The sequence below is a fragment of the Nicotiana tabacum genome, chromosome 15 (assembly GCF_000715075.1).
Source record: "Nicotiana tabacum cultivar K326 chromosome 15, ASM71507v2, whole genome shotgun sequence".
NCBI lineage: Eukaryota > Viridiplantae > Streptophyta > Magnoliopsida > Solanales > Solanaceae > Nicotiana > Nicotiana tabacum.
The window spans coordinates 103,261,771-103,286,956 of NC_134094.1; the positions used below are offsets into that span (position 1 = coordinate 103,261,771).

General features: G+C 32.2%; 1 protein-coding gene and 1 long non-coding RNA gene across 2 annotated transcripts; both read left to right on the top strand.

Annotated features, from left to right (window-relative positions):
- The first annotated feature begins 11,710 nt into the window (after positions 1-11,710).
- On the top strand, positions 11,711-15,350 carry LOC107767915 (transcription factor bHLH145-like). Its single transcript, XM_016587030.2, has 4 exons — positions 11,711-11,929; positions 12,488-13,051; positions 13,176-13,329; positions 13,440-15,350. Exon 4 carries the CDS (start codon positions 13,457-13,459, stop codon positions 14,543-14,545), a length of 1,089 nt encoding a protein of 362 aa, XP_016442516.2. The 5' UTR covers positions 11,711-11,929; positions 12,488-13,051; positions 13,176-13,329; positions 13,440-13,456; the 3' UTR covers positions 14,546-15,350.
- A 430-nt stretch (positions 15,351-15,780) lies between these two features.
- Positions 15,781-16,475, top strand: LOC107767918 (uncharacterized). The gene is made up of 3 exons (XR_012699381.1): positions 15,781-15,908; positions 16,027-16,143; positions 16,249-16,475. It is a non-coding gene; the product is annotated as an uncharacterized LOC107767918 (long non-coding RNA).
- Positions 16,476-25,186: the final 8,711 nt, after the last annotated feature.

Here is a 25,186-nt window from a genome sequence, read left to right on the forward strand (position 1 = left end):
CCGGAGGCATCTACAAAGAATAATCCCGTTACAGCAAGGTCGACTCTTTATAATATAGTCTTGAAAGTTTGTTCTTGTTTATGATTTAGCTTTGATTGTGCTTCCTCAAACACTTGTATAGCATTTTGATTCTTAATAATATACTAACATTTTTACTTTATATTCTAACGTTCTTTTTATGGAATAAATTTATGTACCCTAAGATTTTTTTTTAAATTAAATAAATATTTTACTCATGTGATGAATTTAAAAAATAATTTAATGGGATTCTCTTGCTAAATAATTAATTAAAAGATTTAATTATTTAATTTTACAATAAAAAATAATTTATTATATGTTGATTCAGATCTTAATATTAGTTCATCTCTTGTTTTGAATATTTAATCTTAATTATAATTTTATCCACCATAAATTTTATTTTCAAAGAGTAAAAGATTGATATGACATTTCACTTTTAAATCTTTATGTTTGTAGAATCATTAGTGGTATTAACTCTTACCAACCATATTTTTTCTATCTTTCTCACACATTTATATTCTTAAATATTTTTTTAGTTGTTGTTTAATAATTGGATATTTTTCAATATTACATTGATTAAAAAAAATATATTATTTGAGTAGAAAAATAGTTCATATATAATATAAAAATATATTATCGTGGGGGTATTTTTTTCTTAATTTTAACTCTTTATGCAGTTCATTTAATATTATTTTTATTTTTTCTTGATATTGAACATTATGGAATGATAATGTATTGCCAATACGGAGGATTCTTATGAAATTTATTTTATTAAACCTTCCTACATATTTTTAATAAGAATTTAATAGACAAAATTTTATTAATTTTAAATATTAAAAATTAGCGTAGAAGGTATTGTAGTCCAAAAAATAGGTTATTGTAGTTATGTCCTCTTCCTATGAGTTCTTCCGTTTAAAAATTTAGGACTATTTTGATATATTAATATTATATTTATACTTTTATAATAATACATGCTCTCCTTTTTTCTAAATAAATTTGGACAATATAATACATTCTCAAATTAAATTAATAATAGGACATTATAATACATTTTCAAATTAAATTAGTAATAGGAAGTTTTAAGAAGTATATCCTGAAATTAATAGGATTACATGACTAAAGATATTTACTTGTTCAATTTTATATGAATTAGACATCCCAAAAGTAATTACACTAATAGGATTCCTAAAGGTAATGATGTAGGATTCACAACGTATAATATTATGTCCTAAAACTAATAGGATTAAAAGGCTAGTATCTACAATTCCGGTTATGTCCCTTTATTATGAGTTATTATACTTAATATTATAAAGTTAATTTTGTAAACTGACATCGTATTCATGCTTAAAACTAATAGGATTAAAAGGCTAATATCTACAATTCCGGTTATATCCTTTTATTATGAGTTATTATGCTTAATATTATAAGGTTAATTTTATAAACCGATATTGTATTCATGCTTTTATAATATACTAGTATCTATGAACGTGCGTTGCACGTTAATAATGGCACGTGACGATTTAAATATTTATTTATATGAATAACAATAAAATTTAATTAATGAGAGAAATTTTATGTATAATATTACAACAATCATCTAAATACCGAAAAATATTATTACATTAGCATAATACATGAATTTAAAATAAAAGGACATCATCAAAACATACACAAATGATCAATTTGTCATGTTAGTTAGATAATTATATATTATACTTTAAAAGTATTTAATGTGATGATATCTTAACGAACACTTCTTTATGGATAATATTGTTTTGTGTATGTTTCCTCCTAATGCATTGGTTGCTCTGCTTTAATCAGAACTCTTGTTGTCGATCTTTATACCCCTCTTGAAAGTGCAACATACAGTTGTTCGTGCAAGAAAATATATTGTAGTAAATATAGTCTAATATTTAGAATGTTTATCCTTATGCTATTTATTATATTTACAAAACATAAACATACTAAAAACTATTTTCACACAAATTTAAAAGGACATTCCTTAGTTTCAGAATATAGAAGTTGAATTCAAGGATAAGAATATACTTAGAAACATATTAACTAGTATCATAATTTTTGCATGTATGACGTCATTGTTAAAACTTCTATATACCATATGTGTGCTATTACATAAGCTATTCAGCGTATCTAAGTTTTTCAGTAGTATGACAAGCTTATTTTTCTTCAAAATTAACCTATATATACAATGAAAGATCAATTTTAACTTAGTCTACTATATATACGGTGGCACTAACATAAGTAAGAAATAAGAAACTTGACAACAAATATATATGGTAGAAGGTCATTTGGTATTAAAGTATTTAAGTATTCTTCTTGCTACTAATTATTAGTATCATTTTCTGCTGAGTCAAAAACTGAAAAATATTTTATTTTTACTATAAAATTTTACAATCAACCTTTTATTTAGTTGATCAACATATTCATTTTGTTAGCTATGATATCTTTTTAATTCTATCATGCGATTTGCACAAATTTTGTTTTAATCTAATGATAGAAATATTTCTCTTATTAAATGCACTACTATTACCATTGGGATTGATAACCAAGTGTTCAGAAAGAACCAAATCATCTTTTATTGGATGATCTTCTTCGTTTCCGACACGAAGCAAGAAGATACTGGATATTGGATCTGTTCTTACTTTATATTTCTTGTCAGTTGAATCTTTTTCGTTGAGGCCAGAAGTATAACTTTGGTAAGCTAGCTTTTACAGTCTCTGCTTTTGTCGATTTTGGAACTACTGGTAGTACTTGACAAAATTACCTCCCAAACCATTGATTTTTCACCAAACGGTTCATTAATATCCAATATATCTCTAGAACTCCATGTAATTATTTCGATCGTTTGACACTTAACTATAAGTGCTTCATCCCATATTATCAATTTTGCTTTCCTTATAAATTTAGCACAATTGCACTGCTTTGATATATTTATGATAGTTATTTAAGTTGTTTGAAGATGTATATCAAATCTAAAGTGGGTAGTTTTAAAATAAAATCGTTATTTGTATACCACTTGTTATTATTGCTAACAGTTTCATTCCTGTTGATATGATATTTGCAAGTAATGCATGACATAGAAATATTATTTCGATTCCGCCGGAGGCATCTACAAAGAATAATCCCGTTATAACAGAGTCGACTCTTTATAAAATAGTCTTGAAAACTTGTTCTTATTTAGGATTTAGCTTTGATTGTTCTTCCTGAGACACTTGTATAGCATTTTGTTTCTTAATAATATATTAAACTTTTTAATTTGTGTTCTAACATTTTTTTATGGAATAAATTTATGTACCCGGAGATTATTTTTAATTTAAATAAGAATTTTACTCATATGATGAATTCAAAAAATAATTGAATTGGATTCCCTTGCTAAATAATTAATTCAACGATTTAATCATTTGATTTTAACATAAAAAATAATTTATTCTATGTTGATTCAGATCTTAATATTAGTTCATCACTTGTTTTGAATATTTAATCTTAATTATAATATTATCCACCATAAATTTTATTTTTAAAGAGTAAAAGATTGATATGACATTTCACTTTTAGATCTTTATATTGATAGAATCATTAGTGGTATTGACTCTTACCAACCATTTTTTTCCTTTTCTCACAAATTTATATTCTTAAATATTTTCTTAATTATTGTTTAATAATTGGGTATTTTTTAATATTACACAATAAATTGATAAAAAAAATATTATTTGAGTAGGAAAATAGTTCAAATATAATATAAAAATATATTATCGTGGGGTTTTTTTTCCTCTCAATTTTAACTCTTTATGTGTTCTATTTAATATTACTTTTATTTTTTCTTCGTATTGGACATTATGTAGTGGTAATGTATTGCCAATACGGAGGATTCTTATAAAATTAATTTTATTAAACCTTCCTACATATTTTTAAAAAGAATTTAATAGACAAAATTTCATTAATTTTAAATTTTTAAATATTAAAAATTAGCATAGAAGATATTGTAGTCCAAAAAATAGGTTATTTCAGTTATGTCATTTCCTTATGAGTTCTTTCGTTTAATATTTTAGGGCAATTTGATATATTAATATGGTATTTATGCTTTTATAATAATATATGCTCTCATTTTTCTTAATGGATTTGGACAATATAATACATTCTCAAATTAAATTAGTAATAGGACATTATAATACATTTTAAAATTAAATTGGTAATAGGAATTTTATATGGATTAGGATTCCTAAAGTTAGTCATGTAAGATTCCTAACATGTAGTATTATGTCATAAAACTAATAGAATTATAAGGCTAATATCTAGAATTCCGGTTATGTCCTTTTACTATGAGCTATTATGCTTAAAATTACAAGGTTATTTTTATAAACCGACATTGTATTCATACTTTTATAATATATATCACTTGATTGCAGATAGAAGTTGCAAGTATTAATTAGGTTGCAACTCTAATTCCTTTTCTCTCTTTTATTTTTCTTTGGAGGAAAAGATGATATTTAAATCCTTGAGTGTAATTTTGTTATCATAACAATATTTTAGAAGTATAATTCAAGGTGAGTCTAATAATGGTTTGAAAAAATATATATGAACTCCAAAGAAAGAAACTTTGACATGATCAGTATTGTTGAACTTTAGTTACTCCATTAATCATGAGCAGAGACCTGCAACCCCAAAGCCATAATTTTGCATAGGGGAAACCCGTGATAACCTCTTATGAGTTCTTTGATTTGAGTTGCCAAAGCATGATGAGATTAACTATATGATCATGACATAAAGATTGAACATTAATGCCCGCATGTGTGCCTCCTTTCTTTATTTACAGTGCATTTTTTTTTTATTATAGAAGATATACATTTATAGTGCAACTTCAAACACTTTAATGTATGGTTATAAGAAATAAGTTTGATGAACTTGTAATGGACATGAAAAAGAAAATGGTATTCGAGCCTTAGGAATGGAGAATCACTTGATAAGGAGTATTTACGGGGATTTGCAGTCGTACCCTATATTTGTGCCACCTTTTAATCTGTACCCTATTTTTAAAAATTATTGATTTGATAGTCAGCTAACAAAAAATCCGTAATAATATGACAATTACACCCCTGATAAAAGATATTAAATGATCTCCTCTCAGCAGCTTTATCAAAAAATCAGAAACTTGTCGAGATTCATCTTCAGAATCACACTTGTATGAAATCGTTTCATGTTGAAGCTAAAACTTCATGCTAATATAGCATGAAATTGCTTCACATTGAAGCTAAAACTTCATGCTAATACATGCTAAAATTATTTATCATGAAACAACTGATGGAGTTGTAAGAATTAATAAAGCCCAAACGCCTCACCCTTAATGGTGCTTAAGAACGTGAGAACAATATAGAAGCAGCATAGATCAGATGATGAAGATATGTTAATCGCAATTGGATATTAGTTTAATCAATTGAAAAGATAATATTAAGGAAAAATAATCAAGGTCAAAATAAATCTGATGGGGAATATCGTAATTGTCCTCTACGCTTTAAAAATTAAATTATTGCATTAGTTTTATCCGAAACTTCAGTCTAAACATGTTGAAGTTATTTAGTTCATTTGCTAAAATTTCAGACTAAACATGCTTAAGTTATTTTAAAGTTCTTTAGTTCATTTGCTAAAATTTCAGACTAAACATGCTTAAGTTATTCTAAAGTTATTTAGTTCATTTGTTAAAACTTCAGACTAAACATGATTAAGTAATTTAGTTCATTTGCTAAAATTTCAGACTAAACATGCTTAAGTTATTAGTTCATTTGCTAAAACTTCAGACTAAACATGCTTAAGTTTTTTAGTTCATTTGCTAAAATTTCACACTAAACATGCTTAAGTTTTTTAGTTCATTTGCTAAAACTTCAGACTAAACATGCTTAAGTTATTTAGTTCATTTGCTAGAACTTCAGACTAAACATGCTTAAATTATTAGTTTATTTGCTAAAACTTCAGACTAAACATGCTTAAGTTATTTAGTTCATTTGCTAAAACTTCAGACTAAACATGCTTAAGTTATTTAGTTCATTTGCTAGAACTTCAGACTAAACATGCTTAAATTATTAGTTTATTTGCTAAAACTTCAGACTAAACATGCTTAAGTTATTTAGTTCATTTGCTAAAACTTCAGACTAAACATGCTGAAATTTCTTAGTTCATTTGCTAAAACTTCAGACTAAACATGCTTAAGTTTTTGTCTTGCAGTATGTAATTTTCTTAAGATTTTTTGCTAATGCATGCTAAAGTTATTTAGTTCATTTGCTAAAATTTCATACCAAAACATGCTGAAGTTTTGTAACGCAGTCTACAGTTTTGTCATGAGTTTTATCCGAAAATTCAGTCTAAACAAGCTGAAGTTTTTTTAGTTTATTTGCTAAACTTCAGCCTAAACATGCTTAAGTTTTTGTCCTGCAGTTTGTCAATAGTCTTTTATTAAAGAAGGACAAAATCGTCTTTTTAAAATGCTTTTAACACAAAAATAGGTACGGATGCAAACGAAAATCAAAATAGGTATAAGTTAAAAAGGGGCGACCAAATAAAGCGCCCAATCTGTACGAGTATTTATATGAGGTGAATCCAAATTAGTTGGCTCAACAGATCTTGGACGATATTGAATTCTTAAAAGAAAAACTGAAACAAGAGGAAGACAAGGAGACATAAAATAAACAATTAATAACTAATTAACTAATTTAAAAGATGAAAGTGGATGTACTGTACTCTATATATATAGTGCCTAATGAAGCCATGGCTGGACTAATTAAAAAACCCTAAAGACCATGATTTGGTCACCTGAAACAAATCTTTTGCACAGATGAGAAGATCCAAGGTAGCCAATAATTTATACCTCCTAAGTGTAAATTAATTTTGGATAATAATAATAAAGGATGCTTTAATAAATCAAATGCAAGTGGTGTTTGGAGTTAGGGGAACAATATACATCGTTCTTCCCAATTTCATTAGGTCTACACTTTTGGTGGCAGTACTTAAACCCTCTATCACTAAATAATTTGTTTTTAATGTATTATACACAATTATAGCAGATGTAAAAGCAAAGGATTCCTCAAGGCACGTCTTAGCCCTACTTTATTCATCCTCCATACTCGCTTTAGTTATCTTTTCGTACAATATAATCAAGATTCTAATACTTTCTTCTATTTTTCATATTATTATTCTATCTTCAATAAATATCAAATTTGCAGTTCGATTTGATACGTGTCAAGGAATGACTCAAGGGTAATGGATATGAACTGACCACTTATTGGAATAGTCAGACAATTTTAGGAGGTCTTTGACGTTTATTTTATTTATTTATTTTTTATTATATTGATGGAGTTTGAACTCTCAACCTTAATTATGGAAGACAGGGAACTTATTAAGTGAGCGAGCCCGCAATCTCAATCTTTGTTGTTCAGTAGTACACCCACCCACAACAAATATAGGTTTTTATTTTTATTTTTAGCATGCGAGATTCTATTTATATTCGATAGTCCAAAAAATGTATAAAATTTATTTAATTTTTTTTATATAACATACAGAATATATATATAAAAAAATTCCCAAAACATCATTTTAGTTTAAACATCTTTCTTCCACAAGGATTGTAAGAAGATATAAGAATTCCAGACAAAAGCATACATTAGTGGATTTTTAAAATTTTACTTGGTTAATTCAATAAATATCTAGACAATAGCCACTCTGATTACAAGAACTTTTATAGTATGAGATTTCTGATTGGTCTTACTTCCGACAAACAACTAAATCGTAATTCTTTTCTAGTATTTCCCAAAGTTGGCTTTATAGTGCTTAGTTTAATAAACAGCAATTATATGTTTCCTTCATCTTTATTAGATGGAGTACTCCATGTATGTCACCTCTTACCTAAAAAAGATTAAATTTAGCTATGAGTAGTGTATAGTCAAAGAAGGGAACGGTTGAGAATTTGACTATCGTTTTCGATAATCACCTGCTTTATTATTATCTTAATAAAAGTATGATCAAATCAGCCTAATAAAAACAGTATATATAGAACCGAAAGCCAACATATATAAGCGAATGCTAACCAATAGAGAGAATATAGTTGCTTCACATGCACATAAATGAACTATTAAACCACTAAGCAAGTGACGAATAATACGTGCAAGTTTCAGTTATAGAATTCAACATTATTAGGACAAACTTCTCGATTTTATTTAAACTATTGCACAATGAAGTGGGTGATGCTGATGTTGAGTTCCCACATCCGCTATTTAAATGTAATTTTACATTATTATGGTCAATTCTCATCTTGCGGGCTAGCTTTGATGTATGTCGAGTTCGGCATAAATTCAGTTTCTTTACCAGCTGATGCCAGCTGCCAGTTTTTTTTTATAAAATGATAATTAATATATAATATGATATATTTTAATCAAGCTGGAACATATATACCCATGATGATATATATGCATCTCTCTCCCAATAATAAACTATATAGCTAGTCTAAGATTAATAGTGAAAATTACTATACACTGTATGGGCATGGCTGGCCAAAGTACAATTGTTATATTTGCATGCTTTAATCATGTATTTCACTACTCCATATTATTTACTACAGTAAAGATAAAGTAAGGGAAGAAAAAAGTGAAAGAAGGTTGAAGAGTAAAGTAGTACTACTAGTAATGTTGATGATTAAATACTTCTCGCGGAGTATGTGTGGAATAATGCTGGTCTTTCTTTCTTTTTAAGTAATGATTAAAGTATTATTGTTTTTTTTAATGATAAAAAGTATTGTTGTATGCTTCTTTGTTCTTCTTTCCCATCAGGCCCTTTTTAGTAACAATTCTATTGAAAAAGATATTCACTAAAATAATTAATTGAAAAACAAAAATATTAAAAAGGACAATTTAATCAGATTATAATATTTTTTATTAGTAAAAACTAAATTAAAAGAATTATTATAAAAAATTAAAATAGAAAAAATAAACGTAATATCATAAACCACAAGTAGGATTAATGTGATGAGGCAAACTCTAGATGGAGATCTCTGAAATTATTCTTTTATTTTCTCTTAAGACCTTTAAACCCCAGTCTTGATGTAGATATATTTCTTTTTTCTTTTAACCGTATGTGGAATACATTAACCCCGATAAATTTAAATTCGCATTCGATAAAACCACTAAAAATATATAATTATTAATAAAAAACTTCTCAATTCTCAAGTCTTAAATTTAAGACTTTTAACTAAAAGCCGGGCTGACTAGGCCACTAAGACAATGGCCTTAGGCCCCCAAAATACTTAAGGCCCCAAAATCTATAAATAATATATATAATATCTAATAATTATTCACTATTGATAGAATTTTTAAAATAATTGGTTAAAATAGTTATTTTACACATCTTAAATTGTAGTTACTAGTTGTTTCCCGTCTTTAATTCGTCCCAACTTAAATCGATCTACTTAATATGTTAGTTTAGAATATATTTTTTAAATTCTTTGAGTGCCTTTGTAGATATTTTCAAGCTACTTTGATAAGTAACTATTAAAATTTGTCTTTAGCATTGAATGACTTTTGAAGCATAGTAGTTACAATAATATTATTTGTTTCAACTTATATTTAGAGTTAAAAGTGCTACGAGAAACTGTATAAGTAGAAGAATACTCTATGGCAAACTCAATCAGGTAAAAAATGTTAATTCAATTACCGTTAACAATTTTTATATCAGTTGTCTTGGTTGAATTTTTTTTTCAAAATTAAATCAATAAAGTTCAACATGATAACACAAGAGATATTAAACAAATTGGTTAGACATTGACAATAATTAAAACTGATTCTAACTTCTTTTGATTTGGATAAATTATAAGAGAAAAAATAATTAAAAAAATTTAAGGTCTCAATTTTTATTTTCACCTTAGGCAGCCAACCCGATTAAAAGGGAAGAAATTACAACCATATTGTCACATCTATTGTTAAGTCAAGAGTTATTAATGGTCATCAAGTAGCCACAGCTGGTTAGAGGGGGCTACATTGTGCATATATGATTCACATGGTTTGAATGGTCAAGTTTCAAATGATTGGGTGTTCTCGTTACACATTGGATACTTTCCCCTTTTTACTGCTGTCCATTTTATTTTTCCTTTTCTCAAAATGCAAAAGTTTGGTCTTACATCTGAAATTGACCAATATCACCTTAAAAATTACCCCAAAAAGATTATCTATGGAAACAGAGAGGGGATAAAATCCATTTCGTATAGAAAAAAGAAACATTCAATTCGTAGTCAAAATGAGATTTGAAAAAATAGTACCTAGAATTCGTTCATATAATAACCAATCTTTTCATTTGCTTTAAATACCAAAATAGTCCACTTTCAAGAGAAGAAGAACAAAGAGAAAGAAAAAAATATATAGAAAAGACATGGCTAACCCAAATTAAATCACTAAAAGATGAAGGATAAAAAAACAACTTGGTGCATTTCTCTTTTTAATTTCATTTCCAATAGAAAAAGTTGGATATTTTCGCCCTCCTTTGCATGTCAATGTGAGGCTAGATGGAGGGTTGTAATCAATAGTGGAGCCAACATTTTCACTAAGGAAATTCGAAATATTAAAAAGTAAATACACTAAGCAGTTAAGAGAATTCGATATATATTATTAATGCATTAAAAAAAAAATTAACTTTTAGTATAATTTTTGAGCGAAGGAGGTTCGGAACCCCTTCCGCCAGCCTAGCTCCACCTTAATTGAAATGAAAAAAATCTAGGTCTTCTTTCTCGAAAATAATCCAAGTTTCTTTTTCTCCAAAAAGGAAAAAAAAATAAGTTGGAATAAAAAAAAGGAAGTGAAAAATATAATGGTCATAACTTAACCTTTAGTGTAATTTTTGAGTGACGGAGGTTCGGAACCCCTTCGGCCATCCTAACTCCACCTTAATTGTAATGAAAAAAATCTAGGTTTTCTTTTCTCGAAAATAATTCAAGTTTCTTTTTCTCCAAAAAAGAAAAAACAAATAAGTTGGAATAAAAAAAAGGGAGTGGAAAATATAATGGTCATAACTTAACCAAACGAAAGCGAATTGGAGGAATCATGATCTAACCCACGGGTCCACTCAATGTCCCCGGGCCCCGGTTCACTACCAGATAGTTCCGAATTTTTATTTATTTATTTACAACAATAATTACTCCTACTTAAAGTCAAATTTACAAACAAATCAACTCAACAACCAAACACAAAACAAAATTAACAAGTAGGAGTAATTACCAACGGAATCATGATTTTCTTGATATTTCTTAGATGGTCGATTGGTAAGAACATTTTTAGTTTGAAGTGTCAAATATTTTCGCGCTTTATTTTATTGTGAAATATTATAATTGGAAATTATCGAAATTTTTGCAAATATTTTACACAAAAATTAGGATACTTGTAAAAAAAATTAACTTCTAGAAATAAGAAGTGAAAGTCACTTTTCATTTCTTTATTTTTAAAAAATATTATTCTCAACATAGTATTTTGAAGTTTAAAGTAATTTTATATTGAAAAATGATTTCAAAAAAAATATTTTTACTGTACCAAACACAAATAGTAGAAAACAAGTGGGGATCTTTCTATACCTTCACCTCCCTCCTCCCTTCCCCCCCCCCCCCCCCAAAAAAAAGGAGTGATATGATTATACACAAATCCAAGCGTGCACTTGGCACGCATGAAAGCAATTAATTCCATCAACCAAAGTAAAGAAGATGGTCTTTTTCCTTTTATATAGTCTCTCCCCTTATCTTTGACTGTACTCTACTTCCCCTCTCTATATTTTGCACACATACACACACTACTTTCAATCTCCAAAATCAAATCTCTGCTATTTTTGGGTTTCTCATTATAATCAATTGGGTTTCGCTTCTCTAGTTTCATTCTCTGTAAGTACCTATTTTCTCAATAAAGTAATTGTACGGTCGATTTTGGTTTTTTCATTTAGTCCATTTGAGTTTTGATTCTTGGTATTCATGTTTTGGTTGTATGGTTGTTAGTTTTCCAAGTTTTAAAGGAGTTTTCACTAGGATCTTGCTTTATCTCCAATAATAAAATAAAATTGCCTTATTACTCTAATTATAGAAGCTACTAAAAATAGAGGTTAACAGCTAATTATGTGAATGGATTTTCAGCTGCAATTTCTTAACTTTTTTAATTCCATGTCTGGTTTCAAGAAAATAACAATGAAATTAATCCTGTAGTCTTACTAGTATGTCTCTTTTAAAAAAAGAATCTTTGTATGACTTGGTACAAAGACTCAAGGGGCAAAAAGCCAAAAAAGTAACCATCTTTGTCCTAATAAGTAATAATTCGCCCCACCCCTCAATTTTCTGAGTATTCAGGCGTGCATTCACAAGATTCCTACTATTTTTTTCTATAACATATATGGTTTCATCTGATGTCTTGGTTTTTAAACTGATGTTAGTATGTTGTAATGTTTACAGGAGTTTATAATTGACTAAAGTGAGGAACAGCATGCTGTGGTGCAGTTTATCTGTTGATGTATATAGGAAAGTCATCTCCTTGAACTTGTACTGTCATGTTATTCTGTAAAATACCCTCCACAAAATCACTTCTTTTCTGAAATCTTGATTCGTTTTTCACCTCAGAAAATTCATATTCTTTTTATATTAATCTTCCATGGGTTCCACTCGTTTCATTGTCATACCTTGCTACCTTCTCATGATCAGCTGAGAATCTGTTTCTCTTCAGATTACTCACTTTTTTAGCTTTCTTATAGGAGATAGTTGTGTGGTGTTTATTTGAAGGATTAGCAAAATTGTTCCTTAACTTGAACAATTTTTCTGGTGGGGTTTTTAAGAATCAGTTCTGCTAGAATTAAGATTGTGGTGTGTTGGTTGTGGGAGGGATTGGAACAAGTAGTTATGGTGTGCCAAGCAGCTGGCCAGACAAGATTTCGGGCATTGAAGCACGAAAATGGGATTGCTGGGTCTGCCACCATAATTGTTAGAGTAATTGCATGCTTTCAACCTCTCCAGGATTGCCAGGTTAGCGTTCGTAGTTTTTTAGATTCCAATTTTATTGTCTTGTTGTATATTTGATCTCCTAGTTTTTACTTTTTAGTTGAAGAGATTGTGGATGAAAGCTAATTTCTTTTCTTGTTTATTTCAGGCTGAATATTTTCGCCAGTTGTTGAAACCCGTCACGTAGTTTTATCTTTCTTGTTACTGCATTCAAGTTAAGCTGGAATTTTTGGATTTTCTGTTGTTTCTCAAGTCTACAAGAAGTAATCAGCAATTTGTATTACCTCAGTTATTTAGAACTGGTATGTTTCACGATATCTCCGTTCTTGGCAATTTTTATTGATTTGAAGGTTAAGTTTTTACATATGGATCATTTGGTTTATAGATATTTTTTTTTGGGTTTGATAATTAGGTGATTGTTGAGGTTGAATGGAAAAAGACTTCGGTTCTTGGTTCCATCACCAGTATCCAGATCTGCAATCAGCCCATTCGAACTTTTCTAGTTGTGGACTCAATATTGGGCAGCAGAATTCTGTTCCTATTTACATGACTCCTCACTCGAATGAGGTTCCAGTAAAAGGGAATTCTCACTTCTCATTTTATAGGCTGCCAGAGTCAAAGGCAAGCCAACCAACTGAACCTTGTAATTGGTTATACTGTTTACCACGGTTCCGACAAGGTTTCACTCCAGTTTTAAACACTGTAGTGAACACAAAGCTTGGTCCTCAAACAATTGACAATCTTGGAGATAAAGAAGAAGCTGATGCAAGCCGTGGATCCGCTCAGAAGAGATTTCTTGTGTTTGATCAATCTGGTGGTCAAACAACTTTAATTTACAGTTCTCCAAATGGTACTCCAGTTCAATGCCTGCCCTCTCGGAGTCCACAACCCGCTGGACCTTGTAATTTGATTAAGGAAGGCCCACATATTAAAAGGAATGGAATTTGTCCATCTGGGCATTACTTCAGTGGTGAATATTATGAAGAAAACTATACAGATGACGTGGAAAGTGAATTGCACGAGGACACTGAAGAATTGAATGCCCTACTCTACTCAGATGATGATGATGGTAATTCTGAGGATGGTGACGAAATAAGCACAGGGCACTCGCCTAGTACTATGACAGCTCATGATCTACCACAGTGGCTTGATGAAATAGGCGAAGAAGTAGCTAGTTCGGAATGGCCAAACAAAAAGCGTAAACGGTTCGATGGTGGCTGTGATGTACCATCAATCATCGATACTGCAACCTCTGCGAAACCCTTTACTTGCTCTGACTTAGAGGATGATGCAGAATCCAGTTGTGGCAATAGCAATAATCAAGTTTCAGAAGCATTGGTTTCTCTATCTGGGGAAAAGAGGCCAAGAAAAAATGAAATTTTTGAGACGATAAGCGTTTTGCAGAAGATAATCCCTGGAGTGAAAGGAAAAGATTCGATGGTTGTCATTGATGAAGCAATAAGTTACTTGAGATCCCTGAAGATGAAAACCGAGTCTTTAGGACTTGATACTCTTTGAGCTTCAGTATGCTCCTGCTGACAGTAGTGCCAGTACTAGTAGTATTGGTACTTGTAGCATATATTTCTGAGGTAAGTTTTAATGCTTTGTGAATAAATAAGCAGAAGTAAGGTTAGATGTGGTGTGGTAAGGAGGAGTTCGCTGAACGTCATAAGCTAGGAAACCGGATTGAAGAACCTTTTGGAGTCTTAATTCCTTCATTCTATTGAAGCAGTTACTGTTCTTTTGAAATCTCTAGTCATGTCTCATTCATGTCTGTACACATACGGTGGGTACTTCGTATAGTTGTTCCAATGGTGACGGTATATATGAGTTCATGTCTTGATGCTGAAGAGAAAAGTTATTCAGCCCTGGGAAAAACGTTTTCCCACCTACTTCATAGCTGTATGTGTGAACAAGCAGATGACACATACCTCAATAGCATCCTGGAGAAGTAGTTGTGCTTGGTGGGCATTTTAGTTACCAGACCCTTTCATTTGTGTCCTTTTCCCTTGATCTTGTCAAGTTACCCCCTTTACAGCTTCCCTCATCGAATGGCACCCATTGCAGTGGCAACACATCTTTGTTTTGCTGTTACATCAGGTATTTGTTGCTCTGCTTGATTGAGCATGAATTGACCACTCTGGATTTGTCAATGCCTAAGAAGGGTCGAAATTCTCGTGTAAAGACTGCTATATCCACATTACCAGTTAAGATTTCCTCCACTATGTTATCATGGTGTGACGTTTGTCATCTAGAACTTTACCAGTTTGATTCCATGTATGTATCATTTCTTTGAATGGCCAATATACTATATTTTGGTGTAGATTCTGTCTTAATGCGCGTCTTTTGCCGCTAGAGAGTTGTGATGTGTTTTATTGGTTTGATTCCTTTGTGCTCTATTGTTAAGCTTCTTCATTGCTGAAAGAGGACTGCATGTTCTGAAATATTATGGTGATAAAATTCCACACATTCTAACTGCAGGCGAGCCACCTGCATTGCGTCGCGCAACTATTCTCTTTCTTACTTTTTCTTTCCTACATGAGAGAGGGTAGATGAACTAAGTAGATCAAAGAAATGTATCTTGTTTTGACGCTTAGAATTTTGATAACTTGTGGTTTTCCCTTTTTTTTTTTTTTTTTTCTTTTTTCATTCTTTTAATAAAGCACCCTCCCCATGGTTTAGAAGTTAGCAGTAATTGTCAATATAACTGAGATGAGTCATAAATATGCTTCCAAAAATAGGAGTTGTTTTGTTTTGATCAGAAAAGATATTAGCTTTGTGCTATGATCAGAGCAGTCAAATTGGCCATTCCAAGAGCTAAATGGGTGTACATGCATTGTTCAAACGCCAAAAGTAGTACATTCTTGGAGGATTTAACACGGTACGGCAAGAGTCCGGCCAACATAGTTTACTAGTATGTAACATTTGATAAAGCATAGATAGCAACAGCTAATTAAAGACCCTTTGTGAGTCTTATTTCCATCATTTTCTATAACCAGTGGCTATGCTATTGAAATCAGTGGCCATGTCTCATTCATGTCTCAGCTGTATGTGTTGAAGAGCAGATGACTTGTTTCTGATCAGTAGGACCTGAAAATGTGTCAAGTTTATACTTGGTGAGCAATTTGGGTCCCAACTATCACTTTCTTGCTCCTTTTTCTTGATCCGGTCATGTTACTTCCTATTGCCTAATGCCTATTCCTTTCTTATGTCAATGACAGGGCAGCAATTGCAATGGCTATCCATTTTTCTGAAAAAAAAAAGATGAGTTTACGAGGAAAATATTTTTCAAAATATATTTCTCTGAATGTGTGGAAGTCGTCTTGGTGAGCAAAATTACGTGATTACTGTTTTGTTGTAGATAATAGGTTCCCGGTAGAATAAAGGAAATTGCGCAGACATTGTCGTTATCAAAATGACAAAAATGAAAAACATCACTAGTTCCATTTTATGTATATTGTTTCATTGCTGTATTTGGTGTTGTGCGTTGTCTTTATCCCTGTGTTTTTACGTAGCATGCGTGCTTTATTGGCTAAGTGCTGGAGATAGTGATGTGTTTTATTGATTTGATTTGTTAAATACTTCAATTCAATAGTGAAAGGGGACGGCATGTTTATGCATTATTTGGGTGATGAAATTCAACATTTCCAACTGAATCCAATAGATGTGCAACTATTCTCATTTTTCCCCTTCTTTTCTACATGAGAAAAGCTAGAAAAATTAAGGGTTTTATGTACAAGATAATGCAAAGGCAATGATGTAATACATGATTTAATAATCAAATCACTGGATAATGTAGCATACATGCCTTTGTTGGCGGATATTTGATTTATTGCATAACAAATGAGATGTATGGTAAATAATACTCCATATGACTTTATAAATTTTATTCTTTTTTTTAGTAAAAAATTAGAAATATATATTAAGGCTATTTTGATCTTTTATGTGTTTTATTTTCGTAAAGCTAGTTTTCTTATAAATTAGCATGTTGAATTTGGTATAGAATGATACTGGAATTCTCATATAAAATCGTTTGAAATGCTAATCAAAAGCAGCATAAAACAACCATTCTATACTAAACTTATTTTCCTAACCCGGTAACCAGAGGACCCTTAAGTAAATAAATAAGGATTTAACTTTTTTTTAGTCTTGGAATATAGATTAGGTATAAATTCTCTTTTTAAGAAGATAAAAATAAAAACGCGATTCTTGTGGTTTAGTAGTTAACAGTGCTCGTCAATTAAGCTTTGATGAGTGATAAATATGCTCAAAATACTAGTCATTTAATGTGTGATGTTCCGATTTTTTTTTAAAAATAAAATAAGTGTCATGACTTAAGCATTATCAGTTTGTCTCGTCGTAGTAGTTAATTTGGCAATTCAACAGGCTAAGTTGGGTGTTTAGGCTGCTTGGTGCAAACGTCAAACTAAAAAAGAAATTATTAAAAATAGCTACTCATACCTAATATGTTTGCAACAGATAATGGAAATGGACCTCTCTAACTACTCCCTTTTTTTTTCTCTTATATTTATTTATTTATTTATATTTTTTCTCATATCTCATGCTCTTTACATTGTCACACGAAGAAATAGACCTGACAATTTGTGGTGATGATTTGAACTTTTAGGTTTTCGCTATCCAGTATTAAGAAATGTATTTGTCTTGTTAAATTAGCAATAAAGAACATAAGAAAAAAGATAATCCATGGACCTAATTATTTGATTAAGGCTCTTTTGTTGCAAATTTGATACTAACTTTATTACATCTACAATAACATACAACTTAAAAATTAAATTTCATACAACTAATTATATAATTTATTTGCAACTTTCATACAATATTCATACAAACTTAATACAATATAAAGATAATATTCATACAATTCAGTGTACAACTATAATACAACTTTACTACAATGTTGATACATCTTCAAATGTGTGATACAGTTTGTCTGTCACGCTTCATACAAATATCATACAACCTACTGTTGAGGTTTTTGTTATTTAAGATGAAATAGTCTTAAAATGAGGGTGAATGGGAAATGGAGGAAAAATGAAATTTTTGAGTAAAATTTTAAGTTTTCCCCTCTTGACAATGAGACATTGTCCCATATTGGAAGAGGAAAAATTTTTTGGTGGGTATATATATAATTGCTCTTCTTGTAGCTCTTAAAGAGTTAAGAAGAAAGCAAGTCTCGCGCCGTCGTCGTCGTCGCTCGCTGTAAGCATGTAATTTTTGACCCGCGTAACTTTTAAAAGGAATATTACAAAAAAAATTGTTTATTTTTACTTTTAATAGGATTTCAGTCAACTTTTAGTTTTAATTTTAAAACATATGTTTGAAAATACAAAAATAGTTTCATGTCATAATATAGATATTTTAATTAATTAGGATTGAATTTATATTTTTATGGTATGATATTTTAGGAAAAGAAATTAATATTTTAGCTTTGTAGAGTTAAAGGGCCACCTTTAAAGGCAAATGTGGCCCAAACTTGAGCCCAATTTCTGACAGTCCACCCCTCCCTTCAGCCCATTTACCCATTCCATAACCCACAACCCTTTTATAATAAAAAAACCTAATTTCCTACACCCTAACGAGGCCCCCCTTCAGAAGAGAGACGGATCCCCCCCTTTTGACGAACCCTAGCGGCTCTCCTCTAAAAAAAACTTCCCCTCTCCTTCGACACCATTCCTAGCAGCCCGCTTCTCCATGGTCACTCTCTCACCAACACACTGATCTCTTCTCTCACACATTCACATACACACGCAATTCAGGGAGTTAAAGGGAAAAATCAGAAGCACACACGAAATGGTTGAAACAAGAGAACTGAGCAACTGGAATTTTGAATTGAGATATGAAAGCTAATTCTCTTTCCTGGGTTTTTCAAAAGAGATGTGGAATCCAAACTTATTGCTGCTTTTCTCCATTTGAGTTGTTGAGCTTCTTCTTAAAGTTTTTTTTTTGGACCTTTATTTGGTCCAGCTTTTATTGTTTCCGCTGCTGTCGAGGTAATTTTCTTCCTTAAATTATGCTTCTGTTTGATTTTGATGTCATGAAATTATAAGAATATGTATGCTTTGAACTTGAATTGAGATCTGTGAGTGTTTGTTATTGAATAGGCATTAATGTTACATTTCGCTTTGAATCTAAGATGATTCGGTCACTATATTCCATATGCTTGCTTTGAATATGTCAGATTTCTATCGAAGTATGCTAATTAGTGACTAAAGAGCTTTTTGTGTTTTGAAATCAGTTGTGTTAGAAGTCACATTTTGCAGATCTAATTACTATTCAAACTGTTTGGTTAATTAAATTCTGGGAACACTTATGGAACCAACTGAAGTTCATGTATAAAAGTGTCAATATAAAGGGCAGAGTTTAAGAATTGGTCATTTAGGACATGTATGGTTTGTAATATTAATTTCAATTGTTGAAACATCAAATCTGTAGCCATTTAGTTGTAATTTGAGATTTCCTCCATATGAGTAGTTCATCCTTTAATTCATGAGTACTTTGTTTGATGAAAATGGTTCAAATTAGTATTGTAAATGTTAAGTAAATGTACATTTTCATCACAGGTGATTAGAGACAAAAGAAATTCAATGTTTGGACATGCTAGGCCTCAATAGGGGCCAAAATTGATTTACTTGGGTCACCGCCCAATACGTTGAATTAACTTAAAGAGTCAAATGGACTCTGAAACTCATTAGGTCGCTGTTGTTCATGAGTGGCCTCAGTCATGCACCAAACATGTTAATCAATATTATTAATAAAATAGTAGTGCGGCAGTTGTTTGTCAAACGCCTTGTTAGGTCCAAACATAGTTACCTCAACCGATTGCCCATTTCACTACCCAACAGCAACAACTCTACTAGCTTAATCAATTTTGTAGTTTGGTCACAATAAATCGTTCTTAAACCTTCATGCTTGATCTCAAACTTAGGAAAATAATCACTCATGAACCTCGTAGCTTGCTTTAGGCGCGATTAATATAAATTATCGTGGCCATGGGTACGGTTCCCGTGGCATGGTCACGATACGTAATCTCCAATTCGGGTGTGCATTTCATGTGGCCCGATCATAACTTCAAACAATAATAAAAATAAGCATGTCGTAAATTGCGGGTGCATTTCATGTGGCGTGGTTTGCGATGTGTGCCAAAATGACAAGTGTACGACATCGTGACTTGTTCTAGAAATAAATTCCATAAATATTAAAAGCGGTATAGAAACGGTAATGCACAATAGATTTTAAAACATATAATAAATCAGATAATTAGGCCAAGTATTAATAGTTAAGCGATCGTGCTAAAACCACGGAACTCGGGAGTGCCTCACACCTTCTCCCGTGTTAACAGAATTCCTTACCCGATCTTCTGTGTTCGCGGACCATAAATAGAGTTAAATTTCCTCGATTTGGGATTTAAAATAAACCGGTGACTTGGGACACCATAAATTATTCCAAGTGGCGACTCTGAAATAAATAAACAATTCCATTTCGATTAATGTCACTTTAATTGGAAAAACTCCCCTATCCTCCCCCTCGGAAAAAAAGGAGGTGTGACAGCTCTGGCGACTCTGCTGGGGAACGAACCCAGAATCTCTGGTTCAGGATTCAGAATTCGAGCTAAGATGACTGTTATACTTGGCTTTTACTTATTATCTGATTTCTACGTGTTTGAGCCTAATGTGCTAAATGCCTCTTTTTACCGCTTTGATATTGTTTGGACTGTATATAAACTGTCACGAAACCCTTCTTCTCTCCGAGTCTTCTAAATCTTCTGGGAAGTGTACGCTGGCGTGACTTCTTTTCTGTTAATGTCATTTCCTAATTTAGAATGAGGATCGGATCAGTTACAAAGCCGGATGGCCTTTTGGTTACCGGTACGTTGCCCCCCCTCGGCTCGAGTTGTCCGCTCGGGTAAGCCAGGTCTAGAACAATACACCCAGAATTTAAACTTTGAATAACAGCCTCATGCCGGATCCCTAGTAGGTACGTTTGCTTGCATCACGTGCATTTGGCTTAGGGGACTCAACACAGGGGTTGGGTCCGTCTAGGACAGGTGTACCCAAAATTAAAGGACCATCCTGATGCATTCTTTACGTGCTACTTGTGCATTAATTTGCTTGGCTTGTATGTTGACCGGCTTCGTGAGTAAGAAAAAAAAATTCAAAAAAAAAAAAAGAGAAGAGAAAAACCAAGAGTGAGGTAAGACAGAAAAACACCTGGTTTTGATAATTCCGGTATTCAAAAATCCCGTTACTCTGTCAAAATTTCAAAAGCAAAGAGAGAATCATTTCAAAACAAATCATATTTTTCTGTGCATCAAAATGACAGAACTACGCGGGTCTGATTCTCACCGGATGTGGGATACGTAGGCAAACCTCATCGGTTCCGGCCCACAATTTTCAAAAAAATCCAAAAATATTTTCTTTACCTCCTCTTTAGGAAGTCTTTCGTTTAGACCACAATTTTTAAAAAATCTAAAAATATTTTCCTTTATTTCCTTGTTTAGAAAGTCTTTCTTTGAGACCCCATTTTTAAAAATCCAAAAATATTTCCTTTAATTCCTTCTTTTAGGAGTCTTTTTTTTTTTAGAAAATCCCAAACAAATAAAAGATTAAAAAATAATTTTAGACCAAAAAAAAAATTTATTTGTAGGAGTCTTTCATTAGAAAAAGAAAACAAATGAAATTAAAAACCCAAAAATATTTTCTACCTTTTTTTTAGAAAGTCTTTCTCCCAAAAAATCCAAAAAAAACAAAAACATCAAAAGCCAAAAAATATTTTTATTTCTTATATAGAAGTCCTATCGGAAAAAAATTAGAAAAAATAATCAAATTCCAAAAATATTTTATTTTATTTTATATATAAGTCTTTCTTTCGGAAATTAAAAAGAAAAAAAATCAAAATCCAAAAAGAGTTAGTTTATTTACCTTATTTCTGATCCTCCCAAACTACGCACGATCTGATTCATGTTCCCACATGATACGTAGGCAACCCACATCAGGTTTGATCGACCAAAAAAAAATAAATAAATGAAAAAATAAAATAAAAATGATGATGATAATAAGGACCGACTGAGTCTATTCTAACGTGTCTCTTGTTTTGAATCATAGAAAAAGTTTGAGGTGGTCGGTTTGTGGTAAGTTGGCAACACAATATCCAAGGAAAAAATGCCATTGACAACTGGCATCAAAGCTGTTACAAGTGCTCAAGAGACTCAGGGTCAGAGGGTTCTACATGAGTCTACTGTGGTTGAGGAAAATAGAGTACTGAAGCAACAAATGACTGAAATGTGTCAAGCATGGGCCAATGGCCAAGGACCGCCTTTTTCTATTCATGGTTTCCCAGAGTTCACATCCATTTCGACTACTACCATTCCGGTCTCATTGCCCGATCAATCCTATCCACCTGGGTTCAGTCTTTTTCCTAACTGTATGACTACAACTAAAACTTCTGTTGCGCGCTCCCAAAGTGTGCCATTGACAACCAATCAAACAACCACTACTGTTATACCCGTCTTCACCATCCCACAACTGACGATGGTGCAAAAGAAAACTCACGAGTCACAATTTGCTACCCAACAAGAACAATACTATTCTCCTGAGTACCACTCGTACCTATTCGATCTTCCTGCAAAGATTGAGAATCCTGCCCGTAAGATGGCACAGGAAAAAATGACCCAAAGAATGAAAAGCTTAGAACAGCAGTTGAAAAATATGCAAGGGTTGGCAGGTAAGAAGAGTGTTGCCTTCAAGGATCTATGTATGTTCCCTGATGTTCGTTTGTCACTTGGTTTCAAGATCCCCAAATTTGAAAAGTACGATGGACACGGCGACCCCATAGCTCACTTGAAAAGGTATTGCAATCAGCTAAGAGGTGCGGGAAGAAATGAAGAATTGCTAATGGCTTATTTTGGGGAAAGCTTGACAGGGGTGGCCTCTGAATGGTTTATTGATCAAGACACCTCTCACTGGCATGTCTGGGATGACATGGCCCGGGCCTTCGTCAGACAATTCCAGTACAATATCGACATCGCCCCAGACCGCAATTCCCTTTCTAACTTGAAGAAGAAATCGACTGAAAGCTTCAGGGAATATGCCATTAAATAGAGAGAGCAAGCAGCTAGAGTTAAGCCACCCATGGATGACCACGAGCTAATCACTGTCTTCCTTCAGGCTCAAGAGCCAGATTATTTTCAAAACATGATGTCCGCAGTTGGCAAATCCTTCTTGGAAGCAATCAAAATTGGGGAAATGGTTGAGAATGGCCTTAAGACAGGCAAAATTATAAGTCAGGCAGTTCTCAAAGCTGCAACTCATGCTGTAAAGATTGAATCTGATAATTTTAGTGACACGAATGAGAAGGATGAAGAAACCATGATGACAATAAGGTCGAGAAGGGGTCCTAGGAGAACATCTCGAAGGTATGAGCAGCCTCATCAGGTTTCCGATGATTCCCCTGAGCACTACTATCCACCTCAGAACCCACAATACTCTATTGCTCCATTTCAGTATGTTGTCCAGCCACCAAGACACCCCAGAAAGCGAGCACCAGCACTGCAAAATCTCCACCAGTCTCCACAAAATTTTCAAATGCCCTATAACCCACAACGGAGCCAGGGGTATAGAGGGGAACAAAGGCTGAAAGATAATTTTACACCAATAGGAGAGTCCTATGAAAGTGTGTTTGAGAAATTAAAGCATTATGACATGATTGCACCTATTCCTCCAAATTATGTGGACCCACGTGCAAGAAACTTTGACCTTTCTAAAAGGTGTGAATACCATTCTAATGCCCAGGGGCACAATGTTGAAAGTTGTCGGGATTTGAAAAAAGAAATAGAAAGGATGATCCAGGAAAAACTGATAGTGATCCAAGATAATGACACCCAGAATATCACGCAGAATCCTTTATATGCACATGATGATGCACACTTTGTGGGGATGATGTGTGGTGACATGGAGTATGAGAATCCTCTCGGAAACTTGCCGACTGAAATTGGAGAAGGCCATGGTGATTCTGATGAACAAATTTGTGGCTAAATGTCAAGCTTAGCAATTGAAAAGTCATTCCCTCCTCACTAGGAAGGAATCTTGGTAGCTTGTTTTGATATTTTTTCTATTACCTGGGTTATTCCAGGGTGTGATCCAGATTTTATTTGTTTTATTGAGTCAAACCCTTCTATCCCTCTATTTTGTCTGTGTGAGTCTTGTCTGTTCGTTTTGTTGCTATTTTCATTAGCCGGGTTATTTTAGGGTCGTAACTCGGATTTTAGTTTGTTTGTCTTATTGTCAAATCCTTCTATCCATTATTCAGTGAAATACAGTTTGTCCTTGTTTCATTCCATGCTTAGTTCTTTCGCCGCTAGTTCTAGTGACATGGCATGCATGCGGAACTTTTGGCCAGATCTTAGAAAATTGATCTAATCTTGAATCGGATAACCGAAAAAAGAAGAAGATATTTTTTAGGATGAACAAAGAGTCGAAACACTTTGGAATTAAGCTCGAGTAAGTTTTACCTTCAAATCATTGTGAAGATCGGGTTTGGGAAAGAATCAATTGAAGTTTGTTGGAAAGTTTGACATTAAGGGATGGAAAGTGTCTTTCGACCACGACACACCAAGAAGACAGACATGTTCATCAATGTTGTATCGCGAAAGGAAACCATGTTTGGCATTCTCGAGGCTAGGAGGCCATTTTTCTGCTACCCAAACACTTTACCCTTTGTTACCCCTTTTGAGCCTGTGTTATTTTCTTCGACCACCCTCTTTTGGAATCAAGTTTAGAGTTAAAAGTTCAAAAATAAAAAATAAAAAAAAGGTCTATGCCCAAAGAGTACAAACTGGGGCAACTCTTAGAAAGTACAAGTAAAAAAAGAAGAAGAAAAGAACAGTCAAAAAGCTCATGCCCCCAGCTCTTGTAGAAGTTGGGCAACTTATTTTGAAAAAAAGAGAAAAGAAAAGAAAAAAAAAAGACAAAAAAAAAAAGAAAGATGAAAAAAAGTTAGGTCAGATGTTTGAACTACGTTAGACCTGATTCCTTTAAAAAAGGGATACGTAGGCAGCCTTACACGGTTCGGTCCAACCAAATAAGAATTCAAAAAAAAATAAAAAAATACAAAAATCCCCAATATCAGAAACTGGGGCAAAAA

Bases quoted from the DNA above. Each gene is read 5' to 3' on its own strand.
- LOC107767915 (XM_016587030.2), top strand. From the start codon at position 13,457: ATGGAAAAAGACTTCGGTTCTTGGTTCCATCACCAGTATCCAGATCTG.